General features: G+C 39.6%; 1 protein-coding gene across 2 annotated transcripts in view; it reads left to right on the top strand.

Annotated features, from left to right (window-relative positions):
* Window positions 1-21927, top strand: part of PAX3 (paired box 3) — a 74895-nt gene that overhangs the window by 47223 nt on the left and 5745 nt on the right. Inside the window, exons 5-7 of one of the 2 annotated variants that reach the window (XM_082288298.1) lie at window positions 3112-3311; window positions 13189-13354; window positions 14455-14669. In XM_082288298.1, coding sequence (XP_082144424.1) covers window positions 3112-3311; window positions 13189-13354; window positions 14455-14669 — 581 coding nt within the window. Of the gene's footprint in view, window positions 1-3105; window positions 3312-13188; window positions 13355-14454; window positions 14670-21927 lie in introns of both variants that reach the window. The other variant, XM_082288297.1, reaches the window with a different exon arrangement.

Here is a 21927-nt window from a genome sequence, read left to right as displayed (position 1 = left end):
GCATGGGCTTTAAATGGTTGTCATGTTATTGTTATTTAATTATTCAAATGAAATGTCTTGCTGAGAGGAAGAACAGCCCACAGAATGACCTCTTGTGTGTCATTTTGTTGTTCGGTTTTTGCCCCGATGTGTCTATTTACAGTGTTTGGAAAAGGGATGATTGCAGAACTCCAGGTGACCAAATGCCTGTGACATTGGGCAGTGAGGTTTTGCATTTGTGGTGATAATCAGCATGCAGCACTTCCTTAGGCCACCAGATAGGTCATGAGCAGTTAAGGGACAAATAATTTCTCTTTAATTCTGTAATTCCTTTTTAAATTATTCTTTGTGACTCAGTAACTAGTAGTGCTGTTGGCTGCCTCTCCCATTTTGAGCTGTATAGTAAGAGGGGTTCCGGTGATCCCAAGGAGTCCAGCCAGGGAATCTCCCAGGGCACTGAGTCTCCTTCTTCTATTTATAACTCGAGGTGTTGGAAAATTAGGATCATTAGAACACATGTAAAGGTTAGTGATATGCATGTTTTTTGTCTGTGGAGGTGATGGATGTAGAAATAACCCAGCTAAAATCTCACTAGCTTTACCTGTGCTGAATAATATCTTTGTATATTATTGAAGTCAATAGTCCTGTTAGTGAGATACTGCTTAGAGAGAGGGCAATGTGCTTTGACTATTTAACGTATATAAAATAAATTCTGCTTGTCTACAGGCTGAGGTGTATCCAATTTTTTTGCTTAGCCAGTACTGATTGGCTTCTCAACTATACAAAAGTCTAATAATGGTATTTTAATAGCAAAAAATAAGAATAAAAGCTTCCTTGAGGTTAGTAATACTTTGTAAGAATACTTTGTAAGAAATAAAACCAGTACAGTTTGTAGTACAGACATGTAACTATCCTTTGAGATTACATTTGTCTGACTTTAACATCACAGGGAAAATAAGACAAAAGAAGCTAACGTTTTCAATAAAGCTGCACATAGCAGCCAGGCCTGGCAAAAGGTAATGCCAGTGAAAGCAGATAGGTATGAAAGTAATTTCATTTAATATACATTTTTCCCCTACTTTAATTTTATTACTTTCTCTTTAAATTCTTGCACTTGATTATGCATATTGTTCCAGACTCTTAGATACTATAGGTTTTTTTTTAAACTGGTTTACCTTTGTTCCTTTCATATACTGCTTAGTAAAATATAAAGTGAAAATGAAATGAAATCAGGGTTTCAGTTCTGCATTCTCTTGCAGAAAGCAATAAGAGCATAGGGAAACATCCCAAGATTTTGCTAAGTCTTTATAAAATATTTTTAAAAAGTTAATGATACGTCTCCTGATACTTCCCACTCAGTTGGTGAGGGACTTCATAAATTTAGCAATAAATATCCCCTTTAAATTGCACAGTTTTTGCTGGCTTTTTATAGGCAGATATGTAGATGTTTGAAGAAATTCTACACATACATATGGAGTCTGAAATAGTAGTGAAAGTATTCCTGACATCTTGGGATTTGACTTCCTTTTCTTTTAAACTCATTGTACACAATAAAAGGCAGCTTTTGTCAGAGGAGTTGTCTCCAAAACGGACGTTTCTGAGCTCTGTTTCAGATCTCACTACACCAGGTAAGGGCAGAGTGCAGTGGTAGCCAAAGTGACCCTGGTAGTGTGGCTGGTGTCTCTCCTCCACCAGTCTAGCTGGGCAGTAAGTGCTGTACTGCTTAAGGTGGGTGATTTATATCTGAGAGTGACATCGGGGAACTATATTTAAAATGCCCTGTTTCTTTTTGTTCTTGAATGACAGCATGGAGCTGTCCTGGAGGGTTGTAACTTGGCAGTTGCTGAGGAAGGCAGGTGTCACTTGGGACCCCAGCTGAGAAGATTTGGGATTTGTCACTAATTCTGACAATGTTAATTATGTTAATTTTGGGATACTCTAGATTGCCTGTTTAATAAGGACTGACTTGAACTGTTTAGGATAGGATGTTTGTGCTGATTCTCCTTTGTTCTAGAGAACAGTATTCTCAAAAATGAGAACCTCTTAGTCCAGTCTTACTTGTGACAAACCTTCACGGCAATTAAGAGACTCTGGGAGTTGATGTTTGTTCAGTATATCGATGTGGAAATCCATAGGAGATTCTCCTTATGTCTGTGTGTGCTGGGTCCAAGATATTGATGCTGTCTGGAAAATGAAGACACCTTTCACAAAAGAGCCACTGGTCTAGCAGTAATTGTTTTTTTTTTTTTTTGTGTGTGTATGTGCAGAAATTAATAAACTTTTCAGCTGAATTATCCGAAAAAGCACTTTGTGTTTCTCATGCTCTAAGTAAACAGATTATTTACAGGTGTATTTATTAGCTCAAACAGCTTGAGTGAAATTGGAAGTGTAAGATAGCTAGAAATGAATATGGTGGGGGGTTTTAGCTGGAGCTTGAGAAACAGTTTGCTTCCTAACACATTACATTAAAAGGATTCTATTAAATCACTGTCTATATCAATAATTTCTTTGGCATTGTTGAAGTAGTAGCAGCAATGCTTGTATTTCCATTGAACAAGCAGTTTCAGCATCGCTGGGGAGTGTCTGCCCTCTTTAGGTGGTTTCCCCTGAAGACTCAGGCGAGAAGGAATGCTGGTTGCCTGGACAGCAGCTGATGCAAGTGAAGACTGGCTTTGAAAGTCTACTTTTTGGTTCATTATTGTTTGCTGGAGAAAGTGAATGTGGTTGGATAGTGGAAGAGGCTTTGCTGCCTACACAGTTATAGCTCTGGGTTCAGCTGTAGCTGGAGTTCACTTGATTGCCAGGGGAAACAAGCAGTGCTGCTGGGATCTGGCTGGCCCTGTCTGTGACCTCACTATCTCCATGCCTGTGAAGTCCAGAGTTTCCGTATTGATTTCTCTATAAACTGCTGATTGCAAGAATTGGTAGCCCCTTCCTGGGTCATGTTCATGCTGTATGTGATTTGTTTCTTGGTGAGTTTCCTCAAGCTCTGAATCAGGGTGTGTGAGGGGCCTTTGGTCCAAGACAGCCTCCATATGAAAGGATGTCATTGACTGATTCAGTATTTTGCTGTTCTTTCTCCTTAACTAAAGCTAATTTTTGCCTTTTTTTTTTTTCTTTTTTGAGCATCAGCACCTCAGTCTGATGAAGGCTCTGACATTGATTCTGAACCAGATTTGCCTTTAAAAAGAAAGCAGCGTCGCAGCAGGACAACCTTCACAGCAGAACAACTGGAAGAGCTGGAAAGAGCCTTTGAGCGGACACACTACCCTGACATTTACACTAGGGAAGAGCTTGCGCAAAGAGCCAAACTCACAGAGGCTCGTGTCCAGGTATGTATTTACAAGCTGCCTAATGAAAGGAGTTTCCGTTTCTGTTAGCGTTATATTCTTACATGATCCTGCTCCGGAGTAGAAGGAAAATGTGAAACAACATTGTTTACAGCTGTAGGGTTTTAATGTCTGTACCTGGACGTTGGTTTTTAACTGTTTAAGAGAAGTGCTTTAAAAAAACTTTTGTGTCTTCCCCATTAATTTTTCCATACCTACCATGAGTATAATACTGAATCTTTGGAGAAGAAGGTCTGATATCCCCATTTGTTTGTTTTATGCATTTGACAGCACTCTGCATGTAATCAGGTCAGCTGTTGTGCCAGTTTATGGTTATTAAACTGATTTCATCTGTTTTTGTCTGGGTTTTCCAGGCATTAACAAAGGAGAGAAAAACATTTTTTAAAGGACTGTGTGTCTACAGAGCCATGCAGGTGAGCAAGGTGGCTGATGCAGTATCTACAGTTCACTTTTAGGTTAGATTTTGAAGTTGACTTGGTATAAACTCTGTAATATCTCTTTTATCCCCACTCTCAGTTTAATTCAAAAGAAAAAAAGTGCTCAAATAACTTCTAAGCCTCCACAGCCTCATGTAGATATGGATTGTCTAAAATAAGCTAATGTACTGGAGCTGTAACATGGAGTTGATTTAAATTTTTTGAAAAAAACATGAACCTGGATTTCTAGCTGTCTAAACCCAGGAAAACAGCAGCCAAATTATTCTGGAGTAAGCTGCACCCCAGAGTTCAATTTTCTTTTAGGACTTATTCTGTTTCATATCAAGGAAACACATCCTGTGAAAAGTTTAATACTGCAAGCAGAATCTTCTGCTGCTCTTTCACCATTTGACATTTACAAATTGTTGGGAAAAGTACACCCTGTTTAAATCAGTCGGAGTTGCAAGTGTTACTAAGCAAATGTGTGGTTGGGTGACAAGCAAAATGTTGAAGCTTGTGATCTAACAAAGGAAGAGAAATGAATGGTGACTTGTGGTCTAACCAAGGACACAGGTGAATTTGGTTTCTTTGGTGAAACGCTATTATGTTTTCACCTTCGAAACTCAGCCTGAGGCATTCAGACTGTGCAAACTGATATAAGCAATACAAATACCCCTCTGATTTTTTAAGACAATCATGGCTATTGCAGCATGGCTGTATTATTGAGCATCTGTCTTGAAAGGTCCAGACTTTTTGAGTTTTACCTGCTAAATGTTTTTGCAGAAGACTTCACACCACATTTCTTGTAAGTGTTTGTTATGACTGTGGGAGAAAATCAGATGTGTGGATGAATTTGTCTGGAAGGCAAACTCAGTGGTGCATGACTCTTTTCTTAACGTGTTTACTGAGTGAAATGCTTGCAAAACAGCTTCATATATAGACTTAGGCCAGGTAAGACCAAATCAAGCTCTGGGAATCATTTGCACACAAACATAATAAAGATAACTTACCTCATAAGTGTTGTTAGCAAGACAAATGGGATCTAGGATATGATGTTTTGGTCTATGTTACCTTCAGTGGAAAAATATGATAAAATGAAAAAGACCTTGTTCATGTTTTTCTAAATCAATGACCCACAGCTAGAAGAAAAGCAGAACTCTCATTAACATAACAGCTGTCTTAATGTGGCTTTAACCCTGTGACTTTCTACATTCCTCATGGCTTCCTTGGTTCCCTCGAGACGCATCCTGTCTCACACCGCTCGTATGATCTACAGCCTCAAGAATTCCCCAGTACCTCTGACATGGATATTTTACCTAACCCAGCATGGAAGAGAGTTCCCAGTCAATCAATGATTAAAATACCAGAACAAAACCTTTCTGGATTAAAGATGAGCTGGGGTTGAAGTAACCAGCCTGTGGGCAGTTTCCTAGTGCACTCCATCTGTCTGGTGCCCTTGAAGGCTGGCAGAGTGATTTAGCAGTGGATTAAGGGATACAGGATTTGTCTTATCAGCATTCAGCACCTCTCTATAGCCCCTTAAAATAGCCACATATGATGGGCATGAAATAAAAGACGACCTGTAAAAAGAAAATAACCCTAAAAGACTTGAGGCTGAGAGGGCTGGATAGCCATACTGAAGTAGTATTCAAGCTTTCTTAGTCACACTTCTTTTTTTGGTAACAGTATGACAGAGATCAGAGATAGCAAATTTTATATGGATATATACACAAAGATCTCTTTGACTGTTTCCCAATAAAGCGTCATCTAAAAGAGCTGGCTCTTGCAGCCTGAATCCAACTAAGCCCAGAAATTTACTTTTTTTTTTCCTTTGGAGGTGTAAGATCCAATTTTGTAGAGTTGTTTATATTGTCTAGGTAGTTATTTAGTTGATTACAAGTGGATCAACCTTGCTATTCCCTCAGTCCCTCTGTGTAGCACTTGCATCTCATGTTTTGTTTTCTCTACCCTGCCACCCCCGTGCTTCCCCTTTCCCTTCTGTTCCCTGAGGCCGTCTATTACTCTTGTGAAAGGAAGAGTCTTAAACCACTCAACCATGTTTTTTCTCACTTTGCCACTGCTGAGGGGTAACCAAATGCATGTTTCTAACCTAGTTGCTTGGAGGTGGGGAAAAAAACTTCCCTCTGGTCTAGGATCAAGCTTAAATCATGTCAGCCCCTAAGGGGAATTTTTGAGAGCTACAAGCAACTGAAAACAGGCTTTACACTGTGAATGTTTTTTGTGCACCTAATCATGGGGACAGGAAAGGCTTTTGGGGAAAGAAGCATTCCAACAAACTTCACGTTGTAAGAGTCACGAGATGTGTGACTATAATCGTTGCAAATATTTCAGCACTGTGTGTAATAAAGAGTTAAAATGCTCCCTGAAATTCCTCCTGTAGTGCCTTTCCGCTCAAGGACTGTTGAGTCCTTCCCCCCACTGTTTGAACCTAGATGTGATGTGGAGCCAGGACAATCTCTTCTGCTGCCTCTTCCAAAGGCACTTGCTCTTCTCTGCACATTAGATGCAGAAGGAAGGGGAGAGTTATTTGGTCTTGTGCATTTGTCAGATAAAATTCAGAAAGATAAGCACCGTTCCAAAGGAGGACCCTTCATTTAAAAATAAAAGAATAGTAATACTCTGGGAATGTGAAGTTAAAGATTTGCATATTTTGAGTAAAATTGCAACCTTGCAGTGCTTTACCCGTCCAGTTTAAAACCTCATTAAAACCATCATTATGTTGCAGTGCAGGCCCGTGAGGTCTGTGGCCTGTTTTTACTGACAATCTGAAGGCAAATTTAAAACGTGAATTTATCTCCAGTGTAGATCAAAAGCTCTTTCTGAGCTTCAGGGCTGTGGAGTTTTGGTTTCTGTAACAAATGGTGCATAAGGAACGAAGTGGGTAGTATCTTTTCTGGCCACCTTTGATTCCCACATCAAGCTTGTTTTTAGACCTAGGTGGACTGGGCAAGCTTTGGCAGCAGCTTGGGGCCTGTTTCAGATTGGTGGTGGGGAATGTTTACGTCAATCTTTTGGCAAAGGATTTTTAAATAAGTTTCAGGTTTGTCCTGTGGCCAGCCAGGAGCCTGCCTTGGCCAATGGGGGCTGGCCATGCAGGCTAATCTTTTGGGGCTGTGTGTTGATGGCAGGCATCCCAAATTGCCAGAAATGTGGTGCATGAGACTTGTATATTGGATCATGTTAAGGAGTGCCCCAGCTGTATGGATCCTTGGGGCAGGAGGCCCTGCTGTGAGAAGCAGCTGGCACATGGCCTCCCTGTTTAACTCCAAAATGCAGTGGGAAAAATTTGGTTGGATTCTTTTTTGTCCATGAATAATGGTGAAAAAGTAGGGCAAGTCAGGAACAATTCTGAATCGTGACTGTTTCCCACCCTGAAGAGTTTCTTCTCGGCCAAATCCAAGTTTTCAATTGATTTCCTTGAAAAAAAAAAAAAAAAAATTATCAACAGAGCATGTCTGAAAATTTAGGCAGATCTCTCCAGGCTACTAGCATGGAATTGAATGTTCCCATGTCAAACTTGTAATCAGATTGTAAGCTATTGTAAAAACCTTATTATGACCTCAACAAATAAGTCCCAAGAGCTCAGAAGTCTCCAGTAGCTAGAAGAAAAATTATTTTAAAAGTATATTTTAAGTGTTGTGCTTGCATATTATTTTCTTCATTTCACTGTGGTACAGGGAGGGAAAGAGTTCAGAGAGGAGTGAGGGGAAAGGTGAGAGAAGTTATGACTCTTGAGCTAGTAGTAAGGTTTAAAGGCTCCAAAGTCCAATTTCTCAGCTTTAATAGTCTTTTCTCAGTAGAAAACAGTGAAAAGCACTCCCTGAAAAATCACTGGGGAGGGGGAATCTGTGCCAAAAAAAGTCTTAACTTGCTCTCAGCCCCTCTGAAGTGGTTTGAGCCTGTAGACTGAACTGCCCAGTCCTATGGGAAGATGGGGCAAAGGAATGTAGGATGGATTCAAGAATACTTAAGACCTTTCAGCAGATCTTTACAATTATTCCTGATGTGGTTTATGGAGAATTTCTGATGCATTTTCTTGAGACCGAACCTCTTGCATCATAAAAAGGCAAAAGAAAGAAAATGCTGTGTGCATCCTTGCAGTAGATAACCCTGTAATTGCAGGTCCCCCTTCCCCTGTAAAGGGGAAATTCTTATGGGGAAATTAACCAACTGCATTTATATGCAGACCCAAGAGGACATTTTTAAATATAAAGGAAAAGAGGGATGTGATTTTGATTGTCTCTTTCTGGTCCCTGCTGCCTAAGGGCTCTAATTAGTGTCACTTTAACTTATAAATACACAGTTCAATTTGCTTATTACTCAATAATTTTCAGAACTATTCCGCTGCAGCTTTTTAGAAGTATCATTGTAAGACTGAGTCAAAGTCTTCTCAAAGAAACCTAGGACATCTAAGTATGCTGGATCACACTGGGAGGTGGTTGGAAGTCCCTAATCACTTTGGCACAGTCTTCTGGCTTTTTAGGCTGTGTTGATTTTTTTGTTTTATTTTGTGTGTGGTGTGTTTGGTTTCATTTTGACTTTCTTTGCTTTTGTTTTTTTTTGGTTTTGGGATTTTTTTTGGTATGTTTTTTGCTTTTATTTCCCCCCTCCCACCCCAGTATGTTTTCAAAGAACTCTGATTTCCAGCACATTGATAACCCACAGTATCCTAGACAGCATCACTTCCCATCCTCGTAAAGAAAAGGCTTTGGCAGGCAGGGAACCTTCAGCCTTGTGTCATTCCCACTGGTGGCCATGGCATGTTGCTCTCAGCAGGCTTTGGGCACAGCTTTGGGGTGCTGTGAGGGAACATGGTGTGCATCTGTACACAGTGGACCTTATTCCTATGAGGCTGGGGGTGTGCAGATGTCACAGCCAAGCTGATTTTCCAACTAGTTGTGCTAAAAAGCTGTTTCTACTCTTTCTTCATCCTGTGGCTGGTCCCTGGCAGTGCTTTCCCTGCAGCTCATCGTACTGATGGTGAGCCAGGATGGAAACTCACAGTACTGCAAAAAAAAACAGAAAAGGGAAGATAAAAACTTCTTTCCTATGCACACCCTTGAAGGGCTGCTGAAGTAAGCGAGGTCTGACAGGGACTGCAGGGCCCTGAGGCTGTCTGTAGAAGTCACACTGCTGTGTTTTGCAAAGGTAACAGAGTTGGCTCTGCCCAGGCTGGTGCAGCTCAACTTTGTTTGCAGTTTCCTTCTTCAGCATCCCCTCTTCCCAAGGCACCCCTGCTCCTTCTGGCACAGCCCACATTCTTTTCCTGGTGGAACATCTGCCAAGGACTCCGGCTTCCAGGATGGTCAAACTTTGTTTTGAACATGTGAATTTTGTGGGAAGAGAGAGGTGGGGAGTAGTAGGGTGGGGGAGGCAGTTACCATGAAAAATATCATGAGGAAAAACCAAACCGACCCCTCCCTTCCCCCATCTAAAATCCATCTAAAATTAGAAGTGCCGTTAACAATACATCAGTCTTTTGACTTTGTGTGTTTCTGGCACTCATGCTTGCAATGGTCAGGACTTTGTATAACAAAATATTCATGGGTTTTTTGCAACATTCACATCTTGAATGTTTTGCCCTGTTGAATCAGAGATCTTTTGCCTTAAAAGCACATAGAGAACTCTGTGTTTACGATCAGACTGTCAAAATGTCAAGGCTAATTACACTAGTGTGTTCCCAAGTGAATAAATGCATCTTCTAAAGAATATCCTGTTGAGATCAACAAAATAAGATATTGGAATGATCACTTGCAAACTACTTTAAGAAAATTATAATAAGAGGCAGGATCTAAATATTAGGAAATAGAGATGAAAGAAACCTATTAGTTCACCTTATCCACTCTACATTGGTGCAAAATACAGTTTTTTTGTTCTGGTGCAGAGTGATTTCTTTTTGGTCAGTCCAGTCCCAGGTGCTTGAAAAACTGGAGCCTCCAGTACTTAAAGGGCTACTTTCCCCCTCTTTTGTCCTATATTTCATTCTCTTCAGTTCTATTTTTGAGATAATAAATTTTGGCCAGACACTGGGATTCAGGTTTGTTTCCAAATCATCTGGATAATTTACATTCCATCTTTGAAAGTGACATGGGAACCAAGGAGTCCAAGCCTCACTAAAATGAGTATGACTTGGTTTCTTTGCAGACATAGTTTTTGAATGCTTGGGTCCCTCAGCCAAGCCGTGTTTCCTTTGTCCATGTTTAGATAGTTTAGAGTTTGATTACTGTTGTGCCCTCTGCAGGGTGGAACTTTCTCACAGAATGACGCTTGAGATCTCCTCCAGGGCCTGCTTTGTACTGGAAGCATCCCTGCATCCAGGTGATGATTGTGTGCCTCTCAAAAGGAGGTTATGGAAGAACAGGAACATCCTATGGGGGCCTACTAGATTTGAAAAGGCCCCTCATACGATGAGGATTTTGTCATGTTGGTGGAAGTTGAAATCTGTTGCACATAAGGCGACATTGTATTTAAATCATATTGGAAATGTACAAACAAAAGGCAATATTTCCCCAGGTGTTTACAATATGTTTCTAAGCAGACACACTGGCTTGTGGTGACTAGATTAATTTTTAAGTCTTGGCTTAAGATTAGCAAAGTTTTTCAAGATTTCTTTAGTGGTAGTAGTGTACACAGATTTTTCATGATACATTTGACTAATTTTAATAAGCATCACATAAAATGTAAATAAAATATTTAAGTTTGAGTTATTTAGGTTTCAGTTACTGAGTTTTTAGTAACTTTTTCTTGATTTGGTGGCTTTTTTACTTTTGTTTTCTTATTTGCCTCTACCATTCTGTAGTGGTGAGCTTGTGTGGTATTAATGGCAATAAAACGTCCTCTGCAGTTTTGAAATTGTTCAAGGGGTTTTGGTGAGTTATTTTTCTACTAACTCTGGTGCTAGTCAGGTGCCATCTGCCTTCCTGCCACCCGGGGAAAGCAAGGGCCCAGTGCCAGAGGACTGTGCCAGTGCCATGGGTGCCTGTCAAGTAACACTCATTTAGCACATCCCAATCATGTAGGACTGAGGCGGAAATACACAGCCTTGTTTCTGCACAGCCTGGGCAGGTTTCTGCTCCCCTGCAGAGTCCCACTTTATGTAATGGAGCTCCAGGTGGCAACAAAGCTCTGCACAAGGATGTTCATTTTGTGGCTGCTGCAGACTTTATGATACCATCGAGTGTGTCCCTTTCAGGGATGTCTAATAGGTAGCTGCAGTTCTGGAAAAAATGCAAGTCTATAAAATGAGCCAAAAATCTGTCTGTAAATAAAAGTATAAAACTTAGCATTTATGTAAATTGCTTACTACTGAATTAAAGTTTGGGATCTGACTCATTTTAGTAAAGATCTGGAGTTTGAAGGCAAATGCTTTTCTGTAGAGGAAACAAAATCTTGTTACCTCACTTTCCTGAGCGAAATCCATTTACACAGTGTAGTCAGTTCTTATTCCCGCAGCATTTGGAGATCATCAGATAACCCTCTTGACCTGAAGAAGAGAGAGTGTCAAGGAAAAAAGCCATCGTTAATGACCTGGGTCAGCTAATTACAACAAGCGATTTCTGTTCCCTGATCACTCTTTGACCTCCATTATCCTTCCTAAGTGTTCTTTCGATCTTTAGCAAGGTCTCTTTCTTGCTCTACAGGCTGAATCTAGACCCATCCCCAACTACTGCTCATTGCAGGTTTTGCATCTCCACCCCACTCCTTGTCCCTGCCAGCTGCTTTCAGACATGGTTCATGTGCAGACAGAGGGGGAGTCAGTATGTACAGCAAAAAAACAAGAGAGGGATTTGTGACATAGAAGAGAGGCTCCACCTATCCCTCTGTCCTGTATCCTAAACCGGAGTGGGAGTGTATAATTGAGGAGTAGATGTTGCAGCCAAAGGAGGAGGCAGCTGTGTGAACTGAGCATGTCATTCTGAAAAGAGGATGAAGTCAGAACAAACTACATGGTGACAGATGGCCTATGTCAGAAACCAGATGGCTCAGTGAGTCCCAGCACCCCTGTCATGAAATAGCAAGCAGAGGAGAAGCCCGCAGTGTAGCCCAAAATGTTGTTACCCTCTTATATGAGGGCCACTCATGGTTTGTAAATGGTGTTAAACTTAGAATTCCAGTCTGTGATGCCTGATTCATAAGCCAGCAAGGGCTGCTTGCTGGAAGAGTTACAGATCTGAGCCCCGTCTTACTTATACAAATACATCTGTATGTGGCTCATCAGCTAACATGCCTCAGTGGCTTTCAGGCCAGCCTGCCTTAAAAGCTGTGCAGATCTACTTTATCAGATGTTAACACTCAGTTCAGGTCTTATCTAATTGATTTGATCTATAGATGAGCACTGCAGCTGCTTCAGGGTGTAGGATTATGAGCAACTGGCTGCTTGTTTACAAATGTGTGCGGTCTCTGTTGCCTTAAACGGCCATTCTTTCCCTCAGTGCTCCACTATGGAGCTGAGAGCTGTAATCAAGAGCCTGCTCTGACCCTGCAACAAGGCACTGTGCCTGCACCCTGCTTCAGGCACCCCTGCACTGACTCCTTACCCTTCCAATTTATGACGTGTGGAATCACTATAATATCAAAATTAACAAATGTGTTTTGCAACTCCTATTATGTCTGCATTTGTGAAGTCTTACCTCTTCCTGTCTTGGAGGTAATAAGAACCATCCAAGACTTGGAAAACTTAAAACATGAACTGAGAATGATGTGAAGAAAAGCAGATTTATAGCTAAAATGTCCCACAAATCCAAACCCCATCTGGTTGGTGCACTGTCCTGGGAAAGGATTTCAAAGTGGTTCTGAAATGCTAATCTAGCACTGAAATTCTGACCTACTGTTGTAAGTTTATTAAGAGATGTTTTGTACATATGTGAATACATGAAATCTTGCTGGGAGGGAAAACTTGCTTGTGTATTTTGTACATGGGGCTTGTATTTTTCAAATTAAAAAGCTCAAAGTTCTGTTGGTCATTAGGGCAATATAGTGTCCTCACATGTAAGTACATGCCCCTTCTAACAGTGCAGTAAGTGATGCCACTAACTTGTCAGCAAATTAAATATAAAGACAGTACAGTATAGACTAAATAGCTGGCACTTAGATTAAGTGGAGAGGTTTCCCCTTTCTCATTAAATCCAGCACCATAATTATAGTGATTAAGAACATTAAAGCTTGAAAGAATAGCCAGTTTTTTTTCAGGAGATGCTGTATTTGGGAGGAAACTATGGATCAGAATTCCTGTGTTGCATCTGTTGGACCACGGAAATGTGTGCCAAGGGCACCTTTCTTGTCTTGGAGCACTTGAGTTCAGTGTGCATCTTCTGCATCTCTCATCTCAGACACTGAGTGTGTTTGAAATACAATGCCATTATTTCTGATACATCTGTATTAAATGTGCGAAACTCAAATGTTCATATTTAAAACATTTGCAGGTCTGGTTTAGTAATCGTCGTGCCAGATGGAGGAAACAGGCAGGAGCCAACCAACTGATGGCTTTCAACCATCTGATCCCTGGAGGATTCCCACCCAGTGCCATGCCAACTTTGCCAACATACCAGCTCTCTGAGCCCTCCTACCAACCCACCTCCATACCGCAAGGTACAGTAGCCCACAGGTACTTGGTTAAAACAGTGTTATTGGGGGGTTTCCTGTGCTTATCTGTTGTAGAAATATTTTCTTTTCTAATGTGTTGGCTAATTTAGGGTCTGACTCAGGGATGACCCTGCAAGCCTGCTTATTTTAAGCGCATAAGAACTCAGATTTGTTTTGCTGCAAGAAAGGGGTGGTTCCATGTGAAGGGTGCTCTCCAGAGAAATAATCACCTCCTGCCCAGCAGTCATGCAGCTTTGTCAAAGTGATATACACTCATCCCTGTCCTGCCCCTGCAATGGCCTGCTTTGCTGGAAGTGTCTGGTGTGGTGTAGAAGGAGGCAGGTGCACTCTGTCCTCATTGTGACTACCAGTGATGAAGCATTGGAACTTCTGTAAATACTCTGAATATTTACCTGGCAGTGGGAAAAAGCAGCTATTCAGACCACCTTGTTTCACATCAGACAGTAGCCAGTCTCAGTAGGGTAAAAATTTTTCTTAATGTTATCAGAAATTCTGTGAACTTTGATGGATTTGAATAGGAGGGAACAGACCCTCAAATCTAGGCTTTGTTAGATTTTACTATTAAATAAAAACCTTATGGGTGAGATTTTATAAAATAAGTTACGTGCTCTTATTGCTTCCTTCTTGAGATTTGGATGCTAACTCTTGGTGTATGTTCCAGTTGAGGGAATTTTTCAAAGCCCAGGGCTTCTCCCATCCTTTCCTAGGCTTGATACAAACCGTGGTGGGATTTATGAGCTATGGCCAGGAGGGGAAAGCCCGTTACCAGTCTTATAAGTAAATAAATATTTTCCTTTGTTTTTATATATAGACATATATAAAAAATATTGCTGGCAGTATGTGCTCACTAAGGGTTGTCTGAAAACCGTATGTCTGTTGTTATGATATTTACAGTCTGTTTAAGATTTTTTGTGTAAACTCATAGGCCAGTTAAATATCCCGCAATAGTATAGATGTACTTTTCTACTTAACCAGTATTTAGATGCAGGTTCTGATGCAGTTCTCTTAAGCTGACTTCACATAATGAACTTATTATGCCAGAAATAAAGGAGGAAAACATATCAGCATGTTTCTTCTGCTTCCAGCCGTGTCTGATCCAAGCAGTACCGTCCACAGACCTCAGCCTCTCCCTCCAAGCACTGTACACCAAAGCAGCCTCCCTTCGAACCCAGAGAGCAGCTCTGCCTATTGCCTCCCCAGTACCAGGCATGGATTTTCCAGCTATACAGACAGCTTTGTGCCTCCATCCGGGCCCTCCAATCCCATGAACCCTGCCATTGGCAATGGCCTCTCACCTCAGGTCAGTCCTGTGTTTTCAGACAGAGGATTTGCTGTATACCAGAACTAAAGAGTCTATTCCCTCAGGCCACAGTATAATGAATTGCCAAATTTAAACCATAATGTATTCTTTATATAAGCCACATGATTTCAGTTTGCTAGTTTCCTTTTTTTTTTTTTTTTAGATTTTTTTTGCTCCTCTTACTGGCTGAATCAAGAGTCATAGCTTATATTTAATTTCAACTGATTTATAACGGAATCATGCAGACTTCATGTTTGCATTCAGTTTTCAAGCATTTGTAATGTACTGCTGTACTCCTGAAGATCCATGGCTAGGCACAGAAAATAGATCTTGTACTTTTTCTGTGAATAAAATATCTCTTTAAAATAACCTCATCAAGGTTTTACCAAGTGGTCCAGGTAAATTATGGGCAAGTGGTATGAGGAGAGTTCCAAGGACTGAGAAATGTGTATTGAGATGAGCTATAATCGAGTTATAAATACATAAATTAGGAGTATTACTGGTCTTTGGCAATATATCAATGCATGAATACTATAATTGTTTTTCTAATTTGCATGAGCTCTTTTGAGGAAATCATGTTAATAAATTGCCTTGATAATTGAGTGTCAAAAGATTGGTTAAATTTTCCTACACACGGCATCTGTCTGAAGCTGACATTATTAGTTAAAGCTTGAATAGATGGTAGTTTATTTTATTAGCAAGGGCTTTGCTCAGGTGCTTGGAAAGAGATGTCCACTAAATTCTGAGGAGTCACAAAGAGGATGCAATCTATAATTACAATCAGGAATCTCTTCAGGGCTGAAAGTGAGAGTTTTAATGGCTTTATCTGCTTTCTACCCTTTTTTCCTCTCAGTGGTTAGAAAAACAGAGAGAAGCTCAGAATGACACAAATGAAAAGTGAAAAGACAATTATACTCAATTACACACTAATCACTGACTATCACCACTGCCTAAGCAGGGAGAGGGCATTCTAATAGGCAGAAAATGAGATTTTAATGGCACAAAGGGTGGCCAAAATAACGACTCGTATATCTTTGCCTCCTTCGTTTTCTTCAACTCGTGGTTTGCATCTCGGGAGTGCAGTTCCTGGTTCCTGTGCAACGGTGATAACTCTGTGCAGCTGAAAAGTTCAAAGGCACTGGAGTTGAAAAGAATGAATAACAAAGGCAATGAAATAAACATTTTTGCCCAAAGGCAAAAGTTCATAAACCCTTTTTTGTAATGGTAAATGTAATTAAGATTCACAGATTCCTATAGCATAAAGTGGGGTACAAAACTTTATGGCTTGAAACCTCAGGAAAAAAATACCAACAGAAAAACAAACGGATGTACTTCCAGCAAGACTTGAATAGATTTTGTTTGAAAGAATTCTGATTTCTAGATGCAAATTGCAACAAAATCCATGACATTATATTAGTTGCTTCTTTTTTTTTTTTTTTAATGGCTATTTTCATAGTGTGCAAGGCTTCCACATTTTTGAAATAATTATCTATCTGGTTTCCAATGTTAATCCATAAAGAGTAGTTGTTAGTGTCAATTTAAATGCGTGTTGGTTCTGGCTATGGAAAATGTGATCTTTTTTTTTCCCCTTTCACAAGGCTTTTATTGTCTGTGACAGAGAAGTGGAGCACAACAGCAAAGAAATCTTGTGATGGCTGGGCAAAATGGGACAAAAATGTGAGGCCAGGTTTCCTCCAGCCAAAGTCTTGCTGATTTGAGGTTTGATGTAGTCAAAAGGAGATTCTGTGCTTTTTTACACCCAACCCTGTCTTTACACTATGAGACTTCTGTTGTTTTTATGGTTTTTTTCCCTTAGACTTTTGAAACCTTTCTCTGACCCGGTGTTTAGCACTTCTGGCCATGTACAGCAGCTCTACCAACAGGTTTAGGGGGATGCTGATCCCTCTAAAGCTGACATTGTGCTTTCATTGCTCAGTGCATAGAGATTACTTACATCCATTTAGATTTGGAACAACTTCTTGGTAACTGAATGATTACCTTCAACAGCTGTTAAAAATCTATCTTCCCATCAAAAGAACAAATGAAAAACCCAGACCTAAATTCATGTGGTGTTACTAACAGCTCCTCTGTATCAGTTCTGGTGCCTGAACAGTGAGTTAGAGACCTGCATAAAATGTAGAGATGTATAAAGTGACACACTCAGACTTTGTGTTTATATAAGGGAATGATACAGCCTCAGACGTGTAAATTATGTGCAACAAATTGTGGGACTGTAGTAAACCAGTGAAACTCCTGTTGCCCAAAGGAGCCTCAGCTGCTGGGCATGTTAGTGTGTGAAATGTCCCTTAGCTGTGGGGTGTGTCACTGTGCATCCCCTCTCCATGCTTCCTCAGGGCTGTTCCTGAGGTTCTGAAAGAGAAGCTGAGGTAAGGGAAAGTCAAAAGCCAGCTCTGCATTTGGGGTTTCATGAAAAAGGGAAACAAGAGTTTTCCTGCTGAGTGGGCACGTTGCACTGCCCTGCCTGTGTGCATGGAATATAGATGAGAAAGAAAGAGGGCCTATTTACTAGCCAGTGCATTTTTGACCACAATAAATCTGGGTGTGTGAGCAATTAACATAATGTTTCCACCCATCCGTGTGTCTCTTGCAGGCAAGTACTCCTGACAAACTGAGTCTAAAGCTGAATTTGCAGTGACTGTAGTGGGGAGGGGCAAGGGGGGTTTTGACTGAAGCCCAGATAATATTTTGTGATTTTAAAAAAAACACCCCTAGAACATGCAGAACAAAATCTAATACTAAGATTCACAGGATCATGTTCTTACCAGACTTAAATCTCTTTCTCCCCCTTGACATCAATTTATTGCAAATTAGGGTCTGACACAGACCCCAGGGAAGCATTATTTTTTATGTAGAATGGTTCCAGTGTAACTTTTTTCTTGAATATGATGAACAAATATGGTATTTAAGGCAAGCACTGGTGGAGGCAGAGGTCAATCAGAGACACCTAGGGTGATGTAATTTTATTTTTATTGCATTAGCCTTGAATTTGGGGGTGAGAGGAGATGGTATTTCTCAGTTCTAGGAAGCAGAATGCTCCATTACATATCTGTCTTGCAAGCTGGATATTAAAATGTTGTTAACCTTGTTTAAAAATCAAAGAGAACAGAAAGAGTTCCACCTTGTTTAATACTTGGCACTTTTTAACATCAAGACAAAATCTGCAGATATCCTTCAGATGACTGGTTGTTCTCCTCGCTCATCTGGTTTATTCATTAGTACCGGGATGTGGTGAGAGAACCTCTGTCTTGCAGGCATGCAATGGGTTGACTTTTGCTGGAAAGAGTCAAGGATTAATGTCTTGGGGAGCTTGCAGCCTGGAGTGTCCTTGTTTGTATTTCATGAAAAAGCAACTCAATTGCAAGCATGCCATCTCAGCCAGAGCTCTTTAAATATAATGTCAGAAAAGAGATTATTAGTGTGTAATATATGTAAATTGCATATTTTTATGTTTTCTATGCCTATTATGCAGCTTCTTGCCTCTCATGCATACATTTATGGGAATATTGTATTTCCTTTTCAAATTAGGTTTTAGTTGCTCAGTGCACTTTCTTTTAACAAATGTTTATTAACTCAGAATTATGAGGGGGTAGCATATCTGGATTTTAATACATGTATACAGGATTTAGGCATTCTTTTGGATTGGCATGGCACTTTATGATTAGTGGCCATCGCTGGCTTTTTGATGTGAAGCAGAACAGTGACTGCAGAAACACTTGTCTCACAACTGCAGGTGCATGGTCTTAGTAATGAGAAGATTGTTTTAAAGACAGGATATCAATATTTTGAACTGCTTCATTTAAGATAAGGGAAAAGGCTTTTCCGGTGTACATCGGCATCCCCTGACCTCATCATGTGCTTCTTATTACTGTCAGAGCAGCAGAGTTTGCCCTACACCGGGTCAGGCAGTTTGCTGCTTTGGAGAGTGCTGTTCAGGCTCCTGTGGATTCAGGTGGAGCAGCAGTACTCTGCTTGGATTGCTGCCCATGAGGCCATGTGCTTCCTGTATTTAACCTGTAGGATATTTAACCTGTAGGATAATCCAGGCTTAAACAGTACTGCAGTGTTAAGGTTTTAATGGGAAAAGAACAAATGTGTGTAACCTGTCTCCTGCTAGGCATAATTTTTTTTCCGCTATGCCCTCTAGAAAACTTCTCAGATCTACCCTTTCCTCTTCCTTACTTTCTCCCCCTCTAATTGAATCAAACCCATAGCTTTAAAGGCTGCACTTTTAAAATGGGAAGTGGATTGACTATTGAATGGGCTGTGTAGGAGATCATAACAGTCTTTAACAAAGTTTGCAGTTTCATGCCATTACCTGGAGCTCAGGAATAATCTTGATAAGAAAATCCCAAACTTTTCCGCGAACAGTAGTAAAGATGCAAGCTGTTTCCAGGTTTCTTTCTTCTACTGTCAAAACATTTCACTGCCTGAGTTTAAGAGTTACCCTGTAACTCCTTTTGGTGAGATAGATCTTAGGCAATGGGCTTCTCTTAAGTCTTTGAAAGGACTTGGTTTTCATTAACCTGAAGTATGGAACTGATGGCAGCTGTCGAATTAGTTAGATATGTTCATATAGTCTTGTTAACTCTGTTTTTAAGGGAGGCACAGGAACCGAGGGCTAAAAACTTACATTCCCTCATTAAAAGGCACAAGAGCAATGAAAAAAAGCAACTATTAATTCATTATACTTTTCCCTATATCTTCTGTTGTATTACTTTGAGCTGGTTGCCTGCAGAAACATTTCATTTGGGTTCAAGTCCTGCAACAATGTTCTGCTCATGATCATTTGAGAGCTCTTCACTTAATGACCCAAGAACATGAGACAGGGCATGGATTTCTTTGTGAGTAAGAAAGTTAATTCACATGATATAATTTTCATGAATACAAGTTTTTGTTCCTTTTTAAAAATTATTTAAAAACAGAAGTTCTGTCAATGGGGTTCATTATTTTTTGCTTCTGTGAGTAAAATAGATGAGATTCAATAGTTTTGTAATTGTTACTGTGTAAAAATAACATGGGTTTTTTTGGGTTAAATATGCAAATATTTTATTTAAAATATTCTATATTTTATATAAATATACATTTATAGATAATATAACATATGTAATAAATACATTAATATAGCAGAAACAATAAACAGGTGACCGTCCATTTTTGAATGTCCACTTTAACTTTTCTCTTTTGGTTTGTTTTGCTTTCAGGCATAACAAATCCATATATCCTAGTTGTTGAGGGAAGGTGTGTGAGAGCTGAGCTAGTGACAGCTGGGCTGGTGTTCATAATGGCTAGAATCCTTCTTTTGTGTTTAGGGCTGAATAGAAAGTAGGAGGAGAGTTCACAGGCAAAGAGCAACCTAAACCCAAATTTAGGCTTTTTATGAATTATTTTAAGTAATATTGCCATAGCTGAGCATGTAAAGTCATGAAACTCCAATCTCTGAGGCTGCCTGAATAAGTTGTGAGATGTTTAATTTTATAGATAAAAATTCATATAAATTATGCATTCATCTTTGAGCTTTGTTTTACCTTTTCAGTCGTCTTTGGTTGGTTTTCATACAGCCAGGGGCTCAAGAATTCACTGATCTTAGAATCATTTTGGTGATGTTACCAAGTTCTGGGACTCTGTGATGTAGCATTTTAAAAAAGACACGAATTTTGTGGCAGATTGTAATAATGTTTTGAAAATTGGTAATCCTCTGTAGGTAAAAATATATTTTGCGAAAGAATCAAGTTATTTCTTAATTATCCTGAATGTGCACCATGCACCTTCTCTAATTCCAGTGTAGGCAACTGGTGGTGTGAAATCATTATGAGGTCTCATTAGATATGAGCATGCAGAGGGTCAGATCATCCAAGTCCAAAGTCAGTACATTTGCTCTTATTTTCATCAACCAAGTATGTGGTTGCCAGCTCTTGCCATTTGCCAAAAAGTGCTTTCTGTTAGGTTTCTTATATTCTATAGAAATATTCATGTATATAACATGAATTAGCAACAGGGTTCTAGGATCCTGTAAGTATAGATCCATGTAGCTAACTAACTTAAATTAATCCTCTAAAATCTCTCATTATAGTGCATGATAACAATCCCTTTTGTGTTCTTTCTTGTGCAATATTTTGTTTTTTGAGAGATTTCTCTACAGTGAAGAGAGTTAACAGCAGGTAATGCCATTCATCTCAGAAGGAGTCTGAAATTTTCAGTGTTAGTGATGAATGAGGGTATCTGACCCACATCTGTTTTACATTAGAATGGAACATTGCCCTGACATCGTTAGGAGCATTTGTCAAGATTCCCTGGACAGAGCTTCTGTAAATTACATGCTGCAAATGTGTCAGGGTCAGATAAGAGGATATCGTTTACTGTGCTAAAGTTTACTCATGATTCTGTCAGTTCAACTTAATATGTTAACTGCCAACTATTTTCCTTGAGCTGTTTCATTGAATCTTTCATTCACAGGAGGGGAAAAATAGTATCACTGTACCCAAAAAATATTGCACATGTTCTTTTCTCATAAATCATATTAATTGCAGACATGGTCGCAAAGCATACTAAACACAGGCATGCGTAAATGAATTAAAACATATGAGAATTTTATTGTGCCTATGGAGGGTCCTACATCCTAAAATAACAACCACGTTAACAGGCAGAATGTTTCATTTCAATAAAATAAGCTTTTTTTTTTGTAGTTTAATGGCCTTTATTTTGGTGATAATCGAAGCATTGTCTAACAGCTGATAATGGATCAGACATTGTGTACGTGTCTTTAAGGCTTTCATCACTCAAATTCTCTTTCTTGATCATATCCTCAGCTGGTGATTCTGTGCTGGTTCCACCAGCAAGGGACTTGTCCTAATGAATATTTTGGATTGCTTCAGATGTGTTCTCTGAAAACTTTTCTGTAGAATTTGGTTGTTGCAGTCCACTCTGTTCTGTTTACTCATTCCTAATTTCACCTTTGTTTTGTAATAGAATGATTTTATTAATTATATATATTGTATTTTATTATATATATAAGGGCTGTGCATCACTATTCCTGTGTGTTTTGTAAAAGGTGAGAACAAAATATATGTAGCCAAAAAACGTAAATCTGATTTTTTTTTTTTTTTTGCATTTATAGGAATTGTACTCTAAAATAAATAGTGTAGTTACTGCATTATTTTAATTCTAGGTGTTAGCTCAGCCCTTGGATTCTAGGTCAGTGAGGCTGACAATTACTAATTTAGCTTTCCCAAAGTGATTT

This window comes from Coloeus monedula (assembly GCF_965178545.1).
Source record: "Coloeus monedula genome assembly, chromosome: 10".
NCBI classification, from domain to species: domain Eukaryota; kingdom Metazoa; phylum Chordata; class Aves; order Passeriformes; family Corvidae; genus Coloeus; species Coloeus monedula.
The sequence above is the reverse complement of the archived record's forward strand: the minus strand, read 5'-3'. Positions and strand labels throughout refer to the sequence as shown.